The following is a 14,802-nucleotide window of genomic DNA, read 5'->3' on the forward strand; positions in this document are numbered from 1 at the left end:
TATACATAATAATTTGGGGAGGCAAATTTGCAATCTGAAGGGTGGCACTCCCCTAGTTTAACTAAACTTCACATTCTCTCTGTATCTCCTCACGGTATTATCTGTACATAAGCCTATTTGCTGTATTAAAATGTAAGATTCTTTGAGAAAACTCCTTCTTTTTTTCCCAATTCACCTCCCTACCTTCTACAACTAACAATGACCAGGAAATGTAACACATTCTTAATAGTATTAAATAAAGAAAAACTGTATTCTGGAATGGCAACTACAACTTTCATACAATCGGGAAGGCAGGTTCATCACAGCAGCTTAATAAAAACCGTGCTACCACTGCAACAACTACTGAATTTTGATGACAGAACCTCCAAGTTGAATTTTCTGAAACAAATTCAGTTAAAAACTCCCACTGAGAGAAAAGTGCAATGACATTTCATTTACCTGAACAAAGACTCTATGAGAATTTTCCAAATGAATGGAAATGCACCACTATTTAAAATTTAAGATGTAAAATCTTTCTTATAACTGATTAGGTAATCTCCTGAAATATATGCAAATGTCTGAGGTTGTTTCAAAATGATGCGGAAAGGGGTGAAGGTGGCTCAGTTGGTTAAGCATCGACTCTTGATTTCAACTCAGGTTATGAGCTCAGGATTGTGGGATGGAGACCAACGCTCAGCACAGAGTTTGGTTGTCCCTCTCCCTCTGCCTCTCCCCCTACTCAGGTGCATGCACACGCGCACTCTCTAAAATAATAAAATCTTTTTTAAAAAATGAGGAAAGAAAAGAGTAGGTAGAATATAGATGAAACAAAATCATCCATCAATCTGTAATATTTGAAGCTGAGTGATGGACACATGTGGGTTCCTTAAACTATTCTACTTTTCTATGTGTTTGAATTTTTTCCTTTAAGAAAATTTACACTACTGTAATCAAAACAAGTTGGTACTGGCATAAGGCTCAACAAGACCAAAGGAATAAAAATTCCAGAAATAAATCCATTCATCCATGGTCAATGGACTTGACAGCAGTGCCAACACCAATTAATAGTGAAAGCAACAGTCTCTTCAACAAATGGTACTGGAACTAGATATTCACATATAAAAGAAATTAAACCCCTAACTCGCCTCATATACAAAAATGGACTCAAAATGGGTTAAAGGCCTAAATGTCAGAGCTAAAACAATAGAATTCTTAACAAGAAAACATACAGGTGAATCATCATGACCTTGGACTTGGCAATAGACTCTTAGGTACCATAGCAAAAGTACAAGCAACATGACTAAAAAAAAAAAAAAAAAAGGAAAGTTAGACTTCACCAAATTAATTTTTTGGTAAAAAGGACACTATCAACACAATGAATAACAATCCATATAATGGAGGAAAATATGTACAAATCATGTATCTGAGAAAAGTAACCAGAAGAGACAAAGAATTCTTAAAACTCAACCTTAAAAATACAACTTAAAAATGAGTAAAGGACTGACATAGAATTTGTCCAAACAAGACATACAAATCGCTAGTGAACACATAAAAAAAAAAAAAAAAAAGATGTTCATCAATAGTAACCAGGGAAATGCAAATCAAAACTACAATGGGGGGCACCTGGGTGGCTCAGTCATTAAGCGTCTGCCTTCAGCTCAGGGCCCAATCCCAGGTCCTGGGATCGAGCCCCACATCGGGCTCCCTGCTCCACTGGGAGCCTGCTTCTTCCTCTCCCACTCCCCCTGCTTGTGTTCCCTCTCTTGCTGGCTGTCTCTCTGTCAAATAAATAAATAAAATCTTGAAAAAAAAAAAAAAAAAGCACCAGCAAAGACATAAAGAAATTACAACCCTTTACACTGCTGGTAGAAATGTAAAATGTTGCAACCACTGTAAAATGTTTGTTGATTCTTCCAACAACATTTTTCACAAAACTAGAATAATACTAAAATTTATATGGAACCACAAAAGACTCCAAATAGCCAAAGCAAGCTTGGGGGATGGGGGGAAGCTGTAGGTATCACAACCCCTGATTTCATGATATGCTACAAAGATATAGTAATCAAAACAGTATTATACTGGCACAGAAACAGACATAGATCAACGGAATGGAACAGAGAGCCCAGAAATAAACCAACACTTATATGGTCAATTAATCTATGACAAAGGAGGCAAGAATATACAATGTGGAAAAGACAGTCTATTCATTAAATCGTCCTGGGAAACCTGGCCAGCTACTTGTAAAAGAAATTGGACTTTTTTTTTTAATTATTATTTACTTATTTGACAGAGACAGAGAGCACAAGCAGGGGGAGTGGGAGAGGGAGAAGCAGTCTCCCTGCTCAGCAAGGCCTTGATCCCAAGACCCTAGGACCACGACCTAAGCCAAAGGCAGATTATTTATTTATTTATTTATTTATTTGACAGAGATAGAGACAGCCAGTGAGAGAGGGAACACAAGCAGGAGGAATGGGAGAGGAAGAAGCAGGCTCCCAGCGGAAGAGCCTGACGTGGGGCTCGATCCCAGAACTTCGGGATCACGCCCTGAGCCGAAGGCAGACGCTTAACAACTGACCCACCCAGGCGCCCCCAAAGGCAGATGTTTAACTGACTGAACCACCCAGGCGCCCAGGAAAAGTAAAATGGTACAATTTACGGAGGGTCCTCAAAAAATCAAAAATAGAAATACAATATGATCCAGTAATTTCACTACTGGCTATTTATTCAAAGAAAATTAAAACACTAATTCAAAAAGATATATGCACCCCAATATTTACTGCAACATTATCACAGCCAACATATGGAAGTAATCCAAGTGTTCACTGACAGGCAAATGGAAAAGGAAGATGTGGTGTGTATATATATATATATACAATAAAACATTATGCAGTCATAAAAAAGGACGAGATCTTGCTATTTATGACAACATGGATGGACCTAGAGGGTATGACAGTAAGAGAAAAAAATCAGATTTAGGAAGACAAATACATGATCATATTCATGTGGAATCTAAAAATAAAACAAAAAAAAAAACATGAATAAAAAAATAAAAAAGCAAAATTAGACCTGTAAATACGAAGACCAAACTGATGGCTGCCAAGAGCGGAGGGGATGGAGGGATGGGAAAAACAGGTGAAGGGGAGTGGGAGATACAGGCTTCCAGTTATGGAATGAGTAAATCAAAGGAATAAAAAACAGCATAAGGAATACAGTCAATGATATTGTAATAGCAATGTATGGTGACAGATGCTAGCTATGCTTATGGTGAGTGTAGCATTACGTATAAACTTCTCCAATCACTATGCTGTATATCTGAAACTAACATAATAATGTGAGTCAACTACACTCAAAAAAAAGTCTGGTGGTTCCTGAGAAAGTTAAACATAGAATTGCCATATGACCCACCAACCAATTCCATGCCTAGATATATACTCAAGAAAACTGAAAACAGGGATTCCAATACCTGTACACAAATATTCATAGCAGTACTTTTCACAGTAGCCAAAAGGTGGAAAAAATCGAAATGTCCATCACTGGATAAATGGATGAACATTATGTGGCATACATACACACTATGGAATATTATTCAGCTATAAAAACAAAATGAAGTACTGATACATTTAACAACATGGAAGAACCTCCAAAACATTATGCTAAGTCAAAGAATCCAGACATAAAAGGGTCATACATGGGGGTGCTCGGGTGGTTTAGTCAGTTAAGCATCTGACTCTTGGTTTTGGCTCAGGTCATGATCTCGGGGTCATGAGATCAGACCCCATGTGGAGCTCTGGGGTTATCAGGGAGTCTGCTTAGGATTCTCTCTCTCCCTCTGCCCTTCCCCCTTTTTTCAAATGCTCTCCCTTTCTCTCAAATACATCTTTTTTTAAAAAAGGGTCATACATGGTGTGATTCCATTATATGAAATAACTAGAAAAGGTCAATCAAAAGACATAAAATGGATTAGTGGTTGCCAGGGACTCAGAGAATGGGGAAATGGGGAGTGACTGCTTAATGGGTACAGGATCTCCTTTGAAGGAGATAAAATGTTTTGGAACTAGGGAAGAGACTGCACAACATTGTGAATGTATTAAATGCCACAAAATTACATATTTAAAATAGTTAATTTTATGTTATGTAAACTTCACCTCAAAAAAAAATTTCACAAGATTACATATTTCATATCAATAAGAGCAAGTTAATACAACTTAACACTTTATTCATCATTCAGTAGTAGTAAGTTTGTAGGCTTGCAAAACAATTTTGTTCTTAAACCAAACAGCAAAGAATGCAGTTACAACTTATAAGTCTAATAATTCTCCCCTCATATTACCAAGAGGCTGAGAACCAAATTTTGATCACTCTAAATTCAGAGTGAGAGCAGGGAGGAAAAATTTACATAGAAAAAAATAATTTTAGCCAGATACCTATAATGAAAGTGTGAATTTTAAAAACTATAAGCTACACCACAATGAAATGTAGTGTGAACCTTGTCTGCAACCTGATTTGAACACACTGAAAAGCCACTGTGACATATGGACTGAATATTAAATATTAGAGAATTTGTGTTAATTGCACTAGGTGGGATAAGAGCACTGTCGTTGTATAAAAACACGTTTAGGGAGAAAATGTCAAGGTATTTATAAAATAAGTACATATAACAAAAATGGGGACAAAATACTCATAATGATTAAATCTAGGTGATGAGTATTTGGGGGTTCATTATACTATTCCTTCAACTTTTCTGTGTGCTTGAAATTTTTATATTAAAAAGTTCAATTTCTATATTTAAAAATATTACAAGTTTGCATGAACAGAAAGTAAACTTTGGAATGAATCAGGAACCTACTACTTTGTCTCATAATTTCTGGAGTCTGGGAAGGTAATGCCTTCCCAACATTTCATTCTTTAAGACTTTTTTAGCTATTAATATGCCTAAAAGAAGAAATCACTTTTCATTATTTTGACTTTAGAGCAAATTAAATTCTTGAAAACCGAAAATACACGTGCCTGTTTTTTTCTAGGTTCAGTCTGGCATTTAAGTAGAATCTAACTTTAAGTAAAAGGTCACTGACCTGGAGTGAAGGATTATGAAATAAAATGAAAATACTGGACAGTTGTATGACTGTCCTTGTACTATTTTATGGAGCATTAAATACTGACTTTTTACATGCAAGGTAAAATTTCAAATCTAACCACATAAAAAAATAAGAATAGCATGTATAAATTCTAACCCCGGATAAAAGGAAGAAAATAGAAATAAAGCATGGCAGAATTGGTACAAATGAAAACAAAACAGATGGCCGAGGTAAGGTCAAATATAAAATTAATACAAGCAATATAAGTGACTTTAAACCCTTAAACACAGGGTATCAAGTCCTATTATAAAAATTCAATGTTACACTGTTTACCAAAAGTCAAACCAAAACAGCTACATAGGAAGTTTAAAAGGGAAAAAATGGAATGCTCAACAAATCACTAGGGAACCAAATCCAAAAACATAAAAAGAATTACACACCATGACTAACTGGAATCTATCCCAGGATAGCAAGGTTGATTCAACATACAACATATGTAAACAGAAAAAAAGACAAAACCAAATGATCTCAGAAGATGAAGAAATGGCATTTAACAAAATCTAACACTTCTTCATGGTAAAAACACTCTACCTAGGAATAGAATGGAAATTCCTCAACCTGGTAAAAGGGCATCTGGGCGAAACATAGTTAACATCATACCTAATGGGTAAATACTGAAAGCTTTTTCCCCTTAAGAAACAAGACAAGAATGTCTACTCTCCCCCACTTCTAGTCAACATTGTACTGCACAATCTAACCAGAGCTTTTAAAAAGACAAAGAAGCAAAAGACATTTAGACTGGAAAAGGCAGAAACTATCTGAACTTGCAGATGACATGATCATTTCCATAGAATACACACACACACACACACACACACACACACGACCATTAGAGCTAATAAATGAGTTCACTACGATTGCAGGATAGAAGATCAATATACAAAAATCAATCGTATTTAAACTATGCACTAGTAATGAACAATCTGAAAATGAACTTAAACTAATTCCACTTGCAATAGCGTAAAAAAGAATTAAAAGCTTAGGAATAATCTTTTAAAAGAATGCAAACATTGTACTCTAAACCGTTAAAAAATATATATATATCACTGAAACAGAAGACCTAATAAGTGGAAAGACATCCCGCATTCATGGATCAGAAGGCATAATATTGGCAATACTCCCAAAATTGACCTACAGTGAAATGCAATCCCAATCAAAATCCCAACTTGCCTTCTTTTTTGTTGCAGAAATTGAAAGTGATTCCTAACATCTGTATGGAAATATAAGGGACACAGAATAGCCAAAACCATCTGAAAAACAAGTTAGAAAAATCATACTTTCAAATTTGTAAACTTACTACAAAAATACAGCAATCACGACAGTGTGGTACTGCCATAAACACACAAAGATCTATGGAACAATATTGAGAGTCCAGAAATAAACCCTTACACATATGGCCAATTGATTTTGACAAGGAATTAGAAAGAAAAGCCTTTTTAACAAGCAGTGCTGGGACGACTGGATATCCACATGCAAAAAATAAAGTTGGATCCCTATCTCACATTACAAACAAAAAGTAACTCAAAATAGCTCAATCATCTAACTGTAAGAACTAAAACTACAAAGCTACTAGAAAGAAAAATACCTGCACACAAACATTAATATTTAACATTAAGTCATCTTCATGACTTTGAATTTGTTGACAGTTTCTTAGACCTGACACCAAAAGCACTGCAACCAAAGAAAAAACAGATAAATCATAATTAGAAACTTTTGTGCTACAAAGGACACCATCAAAAAAGTGGAAAGACAGGGGCACCTGGCTGGCTCAGTCAGTAGAGCATGCAAACTCCTGATCTCAGGGTTTTGAGTTTGAGCCCCACATTGGGTGTAGAGATTACTTAAAATCTTAAAAAAAAAAAAAAAAAAAAAAAATGAACGAACCACCACCTCCTAAGGGAGAAAATAACCCACAGAATGGCACAAAATATTTGCAAATAATATCCGATAAAGGATTTGTATCTAAAATATAGAAAGAACTCATATTCCTCAAGAATAAAGAAGTCAATTTAAAAATAAGCAAAGGATATGAATAGCCAGTTCTCCAAACAAGATATACAAGCATCCAATAAGCACACGAGAACATACTCAACATCTTATGCCACCTTGGAATGCAAACTAAAATCCCAGGAAGACACCACTTCACACCCACTAGAATGGCTATAAATCAAAAAGTCAGATGATAAGGGTTGATGAAGATGTGGAAAAATTGGAATTCTAATACATTGTTGATTGGAATGTAAAACGGAGCAGCAGTTTTGGCAGTTCCTGAAAAAAGTTAAACTGCCTGACAGTTTCTGAAGAAGTTAAACACAGAGTTACCTATGACCCACCAATTTCACTCCTAGGTATAAACCCCAGAACTGAAAACATATGTCCACACAAAAACTTGTACAGGTATTTTTATAGCAGTATGATTCATAACAGTATGTATATTCATAACAGCAGTATGATTCAAAAAGAACAACCCCAACATCCATCAACTGATGAATGGGTAAATAAAATGTAGTATATTCATATAATTAAATCTTAGAACATGATTCTAGACTTAGAAGAAATGCCAACTACAGTATCATCAGTCATACTTCACCAAAACTCCAGTACCTGAAACCTAATGACATAAATTTGAGTTAAAACAGTACTCAATTGTATTTTTACAGACTGTTATCCAAGCTTTATGGTTTGAATAAAGTTTCAGAAACAGAAAAGCCAAATAAATATTTTATATTTCAGTGGAAAGTATACTTCTATCACCAAAAGGAGGACTGAAAACCAATTATTCTAAAAAATAACTACTTCCTGGTGGAAAACAGAGATTCCTCTGAAAGAACATATCTGAAATGTTATATACTGTGTCTGATGGGAAGGACTGAAACATTAAATTGTCATTGCTTTCACTTTAAACATACAGACAAGATAAGCAGTTACATAATTAAATTGGTTAAGGGGGCAAATTCTTTAAAGAAATTTTGGCACTGGGGCGCCTGCGTGGCGCAGTCGTTAAGCATCTGCGTTCGGCTCAGGGCGTGATCCCGGCGTTCTGGGATTGAGCCCCACATCAGGCTCCTCCGCTATGAGCCTGCTTCTTCCTCTCCCACTCCCCCTGCTTGTGTTCCCTCTCTCGCTGGCTGTCTCTCTCTCTGTCAAATAAATAAATAAAATCTTAAAAAAAAAAAAAAAAAATTTTGGCACTGATTGACCTACAGACAATGGCTGTCATTTTTCTATTCTCCCTCTTTTTTTGAGCTTTTAATCTTTAATAGTTCTTTCATCAATAAAGATTCTATGCAGATATTAATCTTTTCCAAAATCTATATTTTGGAATATCAACATTTCTTAAATCAACTAGTATACCAGAGTGAAAAGCCACAGGGTTCTAGAGTTGGATCTGGCTTAAGAGCTGAGAGGTTCTAAACCTCAACCACTTTATTGTGTTAAATCCCACTTCCCTCTTCTATATATTATATAATAATTCTTAAGTCTCTCTACTTTCCCCTTCCTTCCAGATTCTCAAACTAATTATAACATGGTTATTGGTTCTATATCAAGTACTTTCATTAAAATTACATAAATACGGTGGTTACTGCTAGGACTAGCTGTGCTACTGTGATTACTTCAATACTATTTAATAAGGGTTCAAAATACATGTATATTTTGGACAATTTCTCAACAGTTCATATCTGTCACAGGGCATAAATTAGAAAGGGTGACAAAAAGGAGTCATTTGGGTGTCACTAACTAAAACATCTGAATGCTGCCGTAATGTCTTTAATTTTCTCCCTATTCTCCCCCTTTACTATTTACCTATTATCACAAACTAATAACCCAATCACATCCTCACCCTTTACACACCTATTCTAATAAGAGTTCACTAAGTTGGTCAGACACAGATAACCACCTTAAAAGTTTTCTTATTAAGCAAAAAAGAAAAACTACTATATTTTAATAGCAACCAAAGTATACGATACCTAGGAATAAGCCAAACAAGAAATATTCTAAAGACTCAAAAGAAAAAAAATTTTACTGATATACAATTAACCAAATAGAGAAGCATGTCCTATTAGTGATTTGTTTACCACTTATTTTGAGCACCTAGAACACTTAGCACTTAAGTGATTAAGCAATTTCTTGAATGAGATGATTCAATATCACAAAGATGACAAGTATACTTGTCATCTAAATATTCTAAAAACTTAATGGGACTCCCAATTAAAACCAATCCCAAAAGATTTTTAATAGAACTTGACAAATTCACCTATTACATTAAAAAAGAAAATCTTAAGTGGGTAAAATATCAAGAGCATGAACAGGACCACAGATGTCTTAAGCTGTCCTTGAGGCCTTCTTACACATTTCTATTATCTGTTAGACAAACATTAATGATGGTCAAAGAGCTTTGGAAAATATCTCACAAAGGCCCAAATCTAGTTTAGGAATCCCTAAATCAGCTGTTCTTAAAGTAGTCCCCAAGACCTGTTCAGGAGGTCTAAACTAATTCAAGAGATCAAAAGTATTTCCAAAATAACACTAAAAGGCTATTTTCATTCTCATTTTCTCACAACTGTACAGTGGAGTTTTCCAGAGGTCATATGATGTGTGATATTGCTACAACACTGAATGCACAAACAGATGAGAATCAAGTTCTCTTCTACTAAGCCAGACAGTTTGCAAAACTGTTTAATATCAGTCTTCTCATTATTTTTTGTAAACGATTACTTAACAATGCTACTTATGTTAATATGTAATGTGTCTATTAGTTTTTTTAAATTTTAAGTAACCTTTTGCCCAAGGTGGGGCTTGAACTTACAACCCCAAGATCAAGAGCTGGATGCTCTACCAACTGAACCAGCCAGGAGCCCCCCGTTTTATTTTTAAATTAATAACTATTTTAAGAACTTTTAATTTGTAATACAGTTAAGTATCCATATAACCCACAAAAATAAAAACCTTTTTAGTTCCTTGGTAAGTTTAGAGCGTAAAGGGGTGGTAGGACCAAAGTTTGAGAACCACTGTTCTAACCTAACCACTGACACTCGGTTCTTCTGTTATTAAACAATGCTTTGTTCACCTTATGGATCAAATTCAAGAATGGAAGAAACTTAGATAAATAAAGTGCACTTAGTGGGCAAACAACATCAAAAAGAGCTACATCAGCTCCCCAGAGATCACCACTACAGAAGGCTAAAGTTACTATAAGCTAACAACAAAAGTTTATCACCTGCTTTCTTATTCATTTATGGCAAACTAGGACTTCTCTTCCTTCCACATATTAATTTTCTAAAGTATCAGTTCAGGAACAAGCTAAACCAAGAGACCTCTTGGACTATACATCTTTTTTCTTTTTTGATCTAATATATGCAGATAGAGGGTTTTTTATTAATTCAAGTATATACAAATGAGAAATAAATTCCTTTGTTGAGCTAGACTATTTGCCACTTGGCCGACTCCCTCTCTTGAAAGCTCTGGACTACCTGCTATAGTCAGAGCTCCTTTTGGGCAGATTCCTTAAGTAGATCACCATGTTTTCTATCACAGGGAAAGGACCTTGGTACCCTAATCATACCTTACTGACTAGGATGAATGTCTGACATTAGAGCAACCATCTAAAGGTTAGGCAACTGTCTGAGAGATAGCCAGAACTCTCAAGAAACCAGGGAATTTTTTTTTTTTTTTTTATTTGACAGAGAGATAGCCAGCGAGAGAGGGAACACAGCAGGGGAGTGGGAGAGGAAGAAGCAGACTCCCAGCGGAGGAGCCCGATGTGGGACTTGATCCCACAACGCCGGGATCACGCCCTGAGCCGAAGGCAGACACTTAACGACTGCGCTACCCAGGCGCCCCAAGAAACCAGGGAATTTGCCAGTAATGACAGGAATAATATCTGAGTCAAAACAAAGAGGTAGTGCAGTCATTAAGTGGCTGTCTCTCTGTCAAATAAATAAAAAATATCTTTAAAAAAAAACAAAAACAAAGAACAGTGGAGTCACAATCCCGGTTCATTGCTGGTATACAGAAACACAGCAAAAAATAACCTGATGCTGAACATACCCTAGAACTCTACGGAATCCTCAAAGACCTTCTAGTTCCTGAATGACATCCCCACCTCCATGACAGCTGATGGTGAGATAGATGAAATAATTATCTTCCTTCCCTCTGTATTCTATTAATCCTATTACGGTGACACTTCCTTATAAACTGAAAAACAGAAATACCACATTTAAGGGATCAAACAAAAAAGGGACCAGAATAAAGAACTGGAGGCTGTGAAAAACTAAATAACCTAGATCCTCTCTTTCTCTACACTCATCAGTAAGAGAACATCAATCATATTGTGTAAATGGAAACAGTAGGACATCACTAGAACACACAAGATCCCATAAGGTCCCATTATGTAAACTGATGACTGTGAGAATTATGAAAATACTGGCCTTATATTTTGTATGATCTACAGATATTGAATCCTAGCCCTTATCTCATCAAGAGTTTCTCCAGACAACTGAAAAAAGGCAGGAAAACTTGCTGAATATAAGATATTCAAAATCTCATTCTCAGAATTACACAAGATGGAACAAAATTTGAGAACTCAGTTTTTAAACAAAGTCAGTCACTGATATAACAAAGCATATGCTACCCAAATAAAATTAGATACTCAGATGAAATAAAACCTAATTTTAAATGAACACTGAGTGAGAAGTTAAAATAAGGATTAAACATACGTAAGGATTAAAACCATCAAGGATTTTTTGTTCTTTCCAACCTGAAAAGTGACTCAATTCCCTGTATCTATTGATAACTAATAAGCAGCTGCTCATTTCTCACCCAGTTCTACCTGGCCTCATACCTTGAAAGGGAAGGGGTGGTGGGATGAATGTATAATCTTTAAAAGTGCGGATCTTTATACAAGAGAATAAAACCAGATAATTATCTCATTTTACACAAACAAGAATATTAATCCTAAAATAGGGCTCTCTCTTTCTAGACTTTCTTCCCAGTGTATATTTTTGTTTCTTTTACAAACGTGCAAAATATCCTTGAAGAAATCTGTATTTAAATATAGAGAAGATCAAAGCAAACTAATGCACCAGTAGTGTAACTTCTTGCTACCCTCCTCACTCCCCACCCCCAAAATATCTCCTGTCCTCCATCCCTCCAAAATATCTTATGAGGAATGCCAAAGTAAAAAGGCCAAAGGCGGACCTATGCAAAACCCAAGGATTTTTAAGACACTTTTTTGAAAGGCATTCAAGCAAATGAGTCCATGAAGCATTTGAAAAAACAAACTTGATACTGGCATATGAAAAAATAAATTTTTCAATTACACTGCTACCACTTACCCTTCAAAATGAGCCAAAATATAAGATTAGTCTTATATCAGACAGATTAGTCTGAAGGGGTAGAAAACCAGTAGTAGCATTCTTTCTACACTACCAGACCAATAATTTAACAGGCTCCAGTGTTTGCTTTATATCACTCACAAAAATCTTTATGAATCAGTAAGAAACACTCTCTTTTTTCTAAAAGTAAACAAGAAGTATCTCCCCTCTGAACAGCTTTATTCCATTATAAAAAGCTCAGAAAGCAAAAGATGTAAGCAAAAGAATAACATATACATGTATTTTTTTAATCTAAAACGGACTTCTGCAATCCTGAACCAAACAAATCAAAGGCAAAAAAAAAAAGAGAAATTTTTTTAAATAAGAAAATGAAATTAGAAAACTGAGTGGATACTCAATAATATTTAAGAAATCCTTCTTAATATTTCTTAGGCTTGATAACTGCAGTTGCTTTTTCCCTCAAGTATTTCTCTTTCAGATACACCTGAAGGATGAACACATGAAGACTGAGATGGCTTTAAAGTATCTTAGCAGGTGGATAGAACAGGAATGGTTGTGTGACAACCATGGTTGAAACCGGCTAATTAGTATACAAAGCTTTATTATACTATATTTTTTGTACACGGGTGACATAAGAATGTATCCTATGCGTCAAAACATCCTGTCAAAAGCAGAGAAATTTTTGTCCCACTAAATATCCCAGAAGTCTGCTTATTTTCTCTCATTTACCCGGTCTGATTAACAAGTTCTAGTCTGCAAGCCAATTAACTTCCTCCAATAGATCTGTAGCTGAAATACAAGACTCACCTTGGTGTCTTTTAATTCCACTCATCAGTGCTGTCAGGTGAGCAAACAATCCAGGAATTTATAATTAGTAATCTTATTTTAACTTCAAAACCTGATACCCATTTTGAGAAAAAATTATCAGAGATGGTTGTTCCTGGTTTTTGTTTTTAATTTACCTTACTCTCTCCCTAGTATTTGAACTAAGTTTGGTGAGGGGTATACAAAGGTGAAATATAACAAACGTTCACTCCCAGAGAGTAAATTTTGAATGAAAAGAGTAAAAAGGATTCAATCGAATGTGACACACGGAAATGTTGCAAAAATCTCGGGGTACGTAACTTTACATACACCCTTACACTGCCTCCCCCCAAAGTCTTTTAAGTGGTTAGAAAGGAGAGGCCCTGGTTGGTTGGTTTTGTCTCCTCCTCCTCCTTTCTTAAGGGGAGGTGCTAAACAGCAAAGAAATCACCAAAAGACAGGCCGGAAGAAGGAAAGCGAAAAGCATGGAGTCTGGACAACCAGACCTTAAATAATTGGGAACTGTAACCAAATTAAATGAAATTGAGAGGGAGTTGCCTGTTAAACACCTCCCTGTAACTCCAACTCATCTAAGCGGCTCAGAGTTAAAAAAAACCTAGTTGTAGGTACACTCACATTCGAACTCCCCTCTCTCTTCAAATATTCACAGGTACAAAGGCACAGAAAGAACTCTTCCCTGACCCTCGCCAATAGCGCCGCAAAACAACTCTCACACTGGCCGGAGCCACGCTGGCCAGGCCATCCCCAGCCCAGCGAAGCCACCCGAGTCCCTCTCCGTGGGGCAGAGAACGCCAAAGCCACTGCCCGCTCCTCACTCAGGAAGCCCCTCTTTCCAGGCCGGGTGAGAGGTAGCGGCGGGACCGAGCCTCGACTGTAAGAACCCTCCTGCCGCCGAGGCCCACGGCGCCCGCCCGGAACTGGGGTCTTGGCCCCGTGCCGCCCATTCTGGACCCAGGCCCGGTGCCCCGTGGTGCCGGGCGCGAGCCTCGTCCCCGGTCCACCCCACGCCGGCGGAACCCACGCGAACCACTGAGCTGCGCCGGACGCCGCCGTGCGGACCCAGTCACTGGCTACCTGTCTTCGCTCTTGTTTTTCTGCTTCTTCCCCATCGTGTGTCAGCGGCGCTCGTAGCCCCAGCCCCTCTATTCGGTCTCACACAGACCCACTGTCCCCCAGCCGACTTTCGTCTCTTTTCGGCTCGGTTCCCCTCGCACTGCCGCCTCTCGCACCCGGCTCTCCACAGACCCGCGCACTGGGACAGGGCACATATGGTGTGAGCTCTCAGTGCGCAAGCGCATCGCCCCGCCGCCTCGGCGTGGGGACGCAGGGCGCGGCTCATCGAGAGCTGCGCTTCGGGTAGAGCGTCTCCAGTTGACCCGCCGGCTAGGCGGGAGCCCGAGCGCCCCCTTTCCTCAAGCGTCCGCCGCGCGCTGGTAACAGCCGGGTCTCCTGGTTCTAGAACCCTGAGACAGACAATGATGCTGAAAATTCCCCTTGTCAGCTCCATCTCTGTGGGGAACGCAAACTTG

The 14,802-nt window shown here is 37.4% G+C and overlaps 1 protein-coding gene across 2 annotated transcripts in view; it reads right to left on the bottom strand.

Moving 5' to 3' along the window:
* The window catches only part of EIF5B (eukaryotic translation initiation factor 5B), an 87,517-nt gene extending 72,927 nt beyond the window's left edge, over positions 1–14,590 (bottom strand). The window contains exon 1 of one of the 2 annotated variants that reach the window (XM_026487839.4): positions 14,348–14,590. In XM_026487839.4, the coding sequence (XP_026343624.1) occupies positions 14,348–14,382 (35 nt within the window). In that variant the 5' untranslated portion in view covers positions 14,383–14,590. The remainder of the gene's footprint in view (positions 1–14,347) is intronic. The other variant, XM_044378699.3, reaches the window with a different exon arrangement.
* Between the last annotated feature and the right edge of the window lie 212 nt (positions 14,591–14,802).

The sequence above is a fragment of the Ursus arctos genome, unplaced genomic scaffold (assembly GCF_023065955.2).
Source record: "Ursus arctos isolate Adak ecotype North America unplaced genomic scaffold, UrsArc2.0 scaffold_8, whole genome shotgun sequence".
Taxonomy (NCBI): Eukaryota; Metazoa; Chordata; class Mammalia; order Carnivora; family Ursidae; genus Ursus; species Ursus arctos.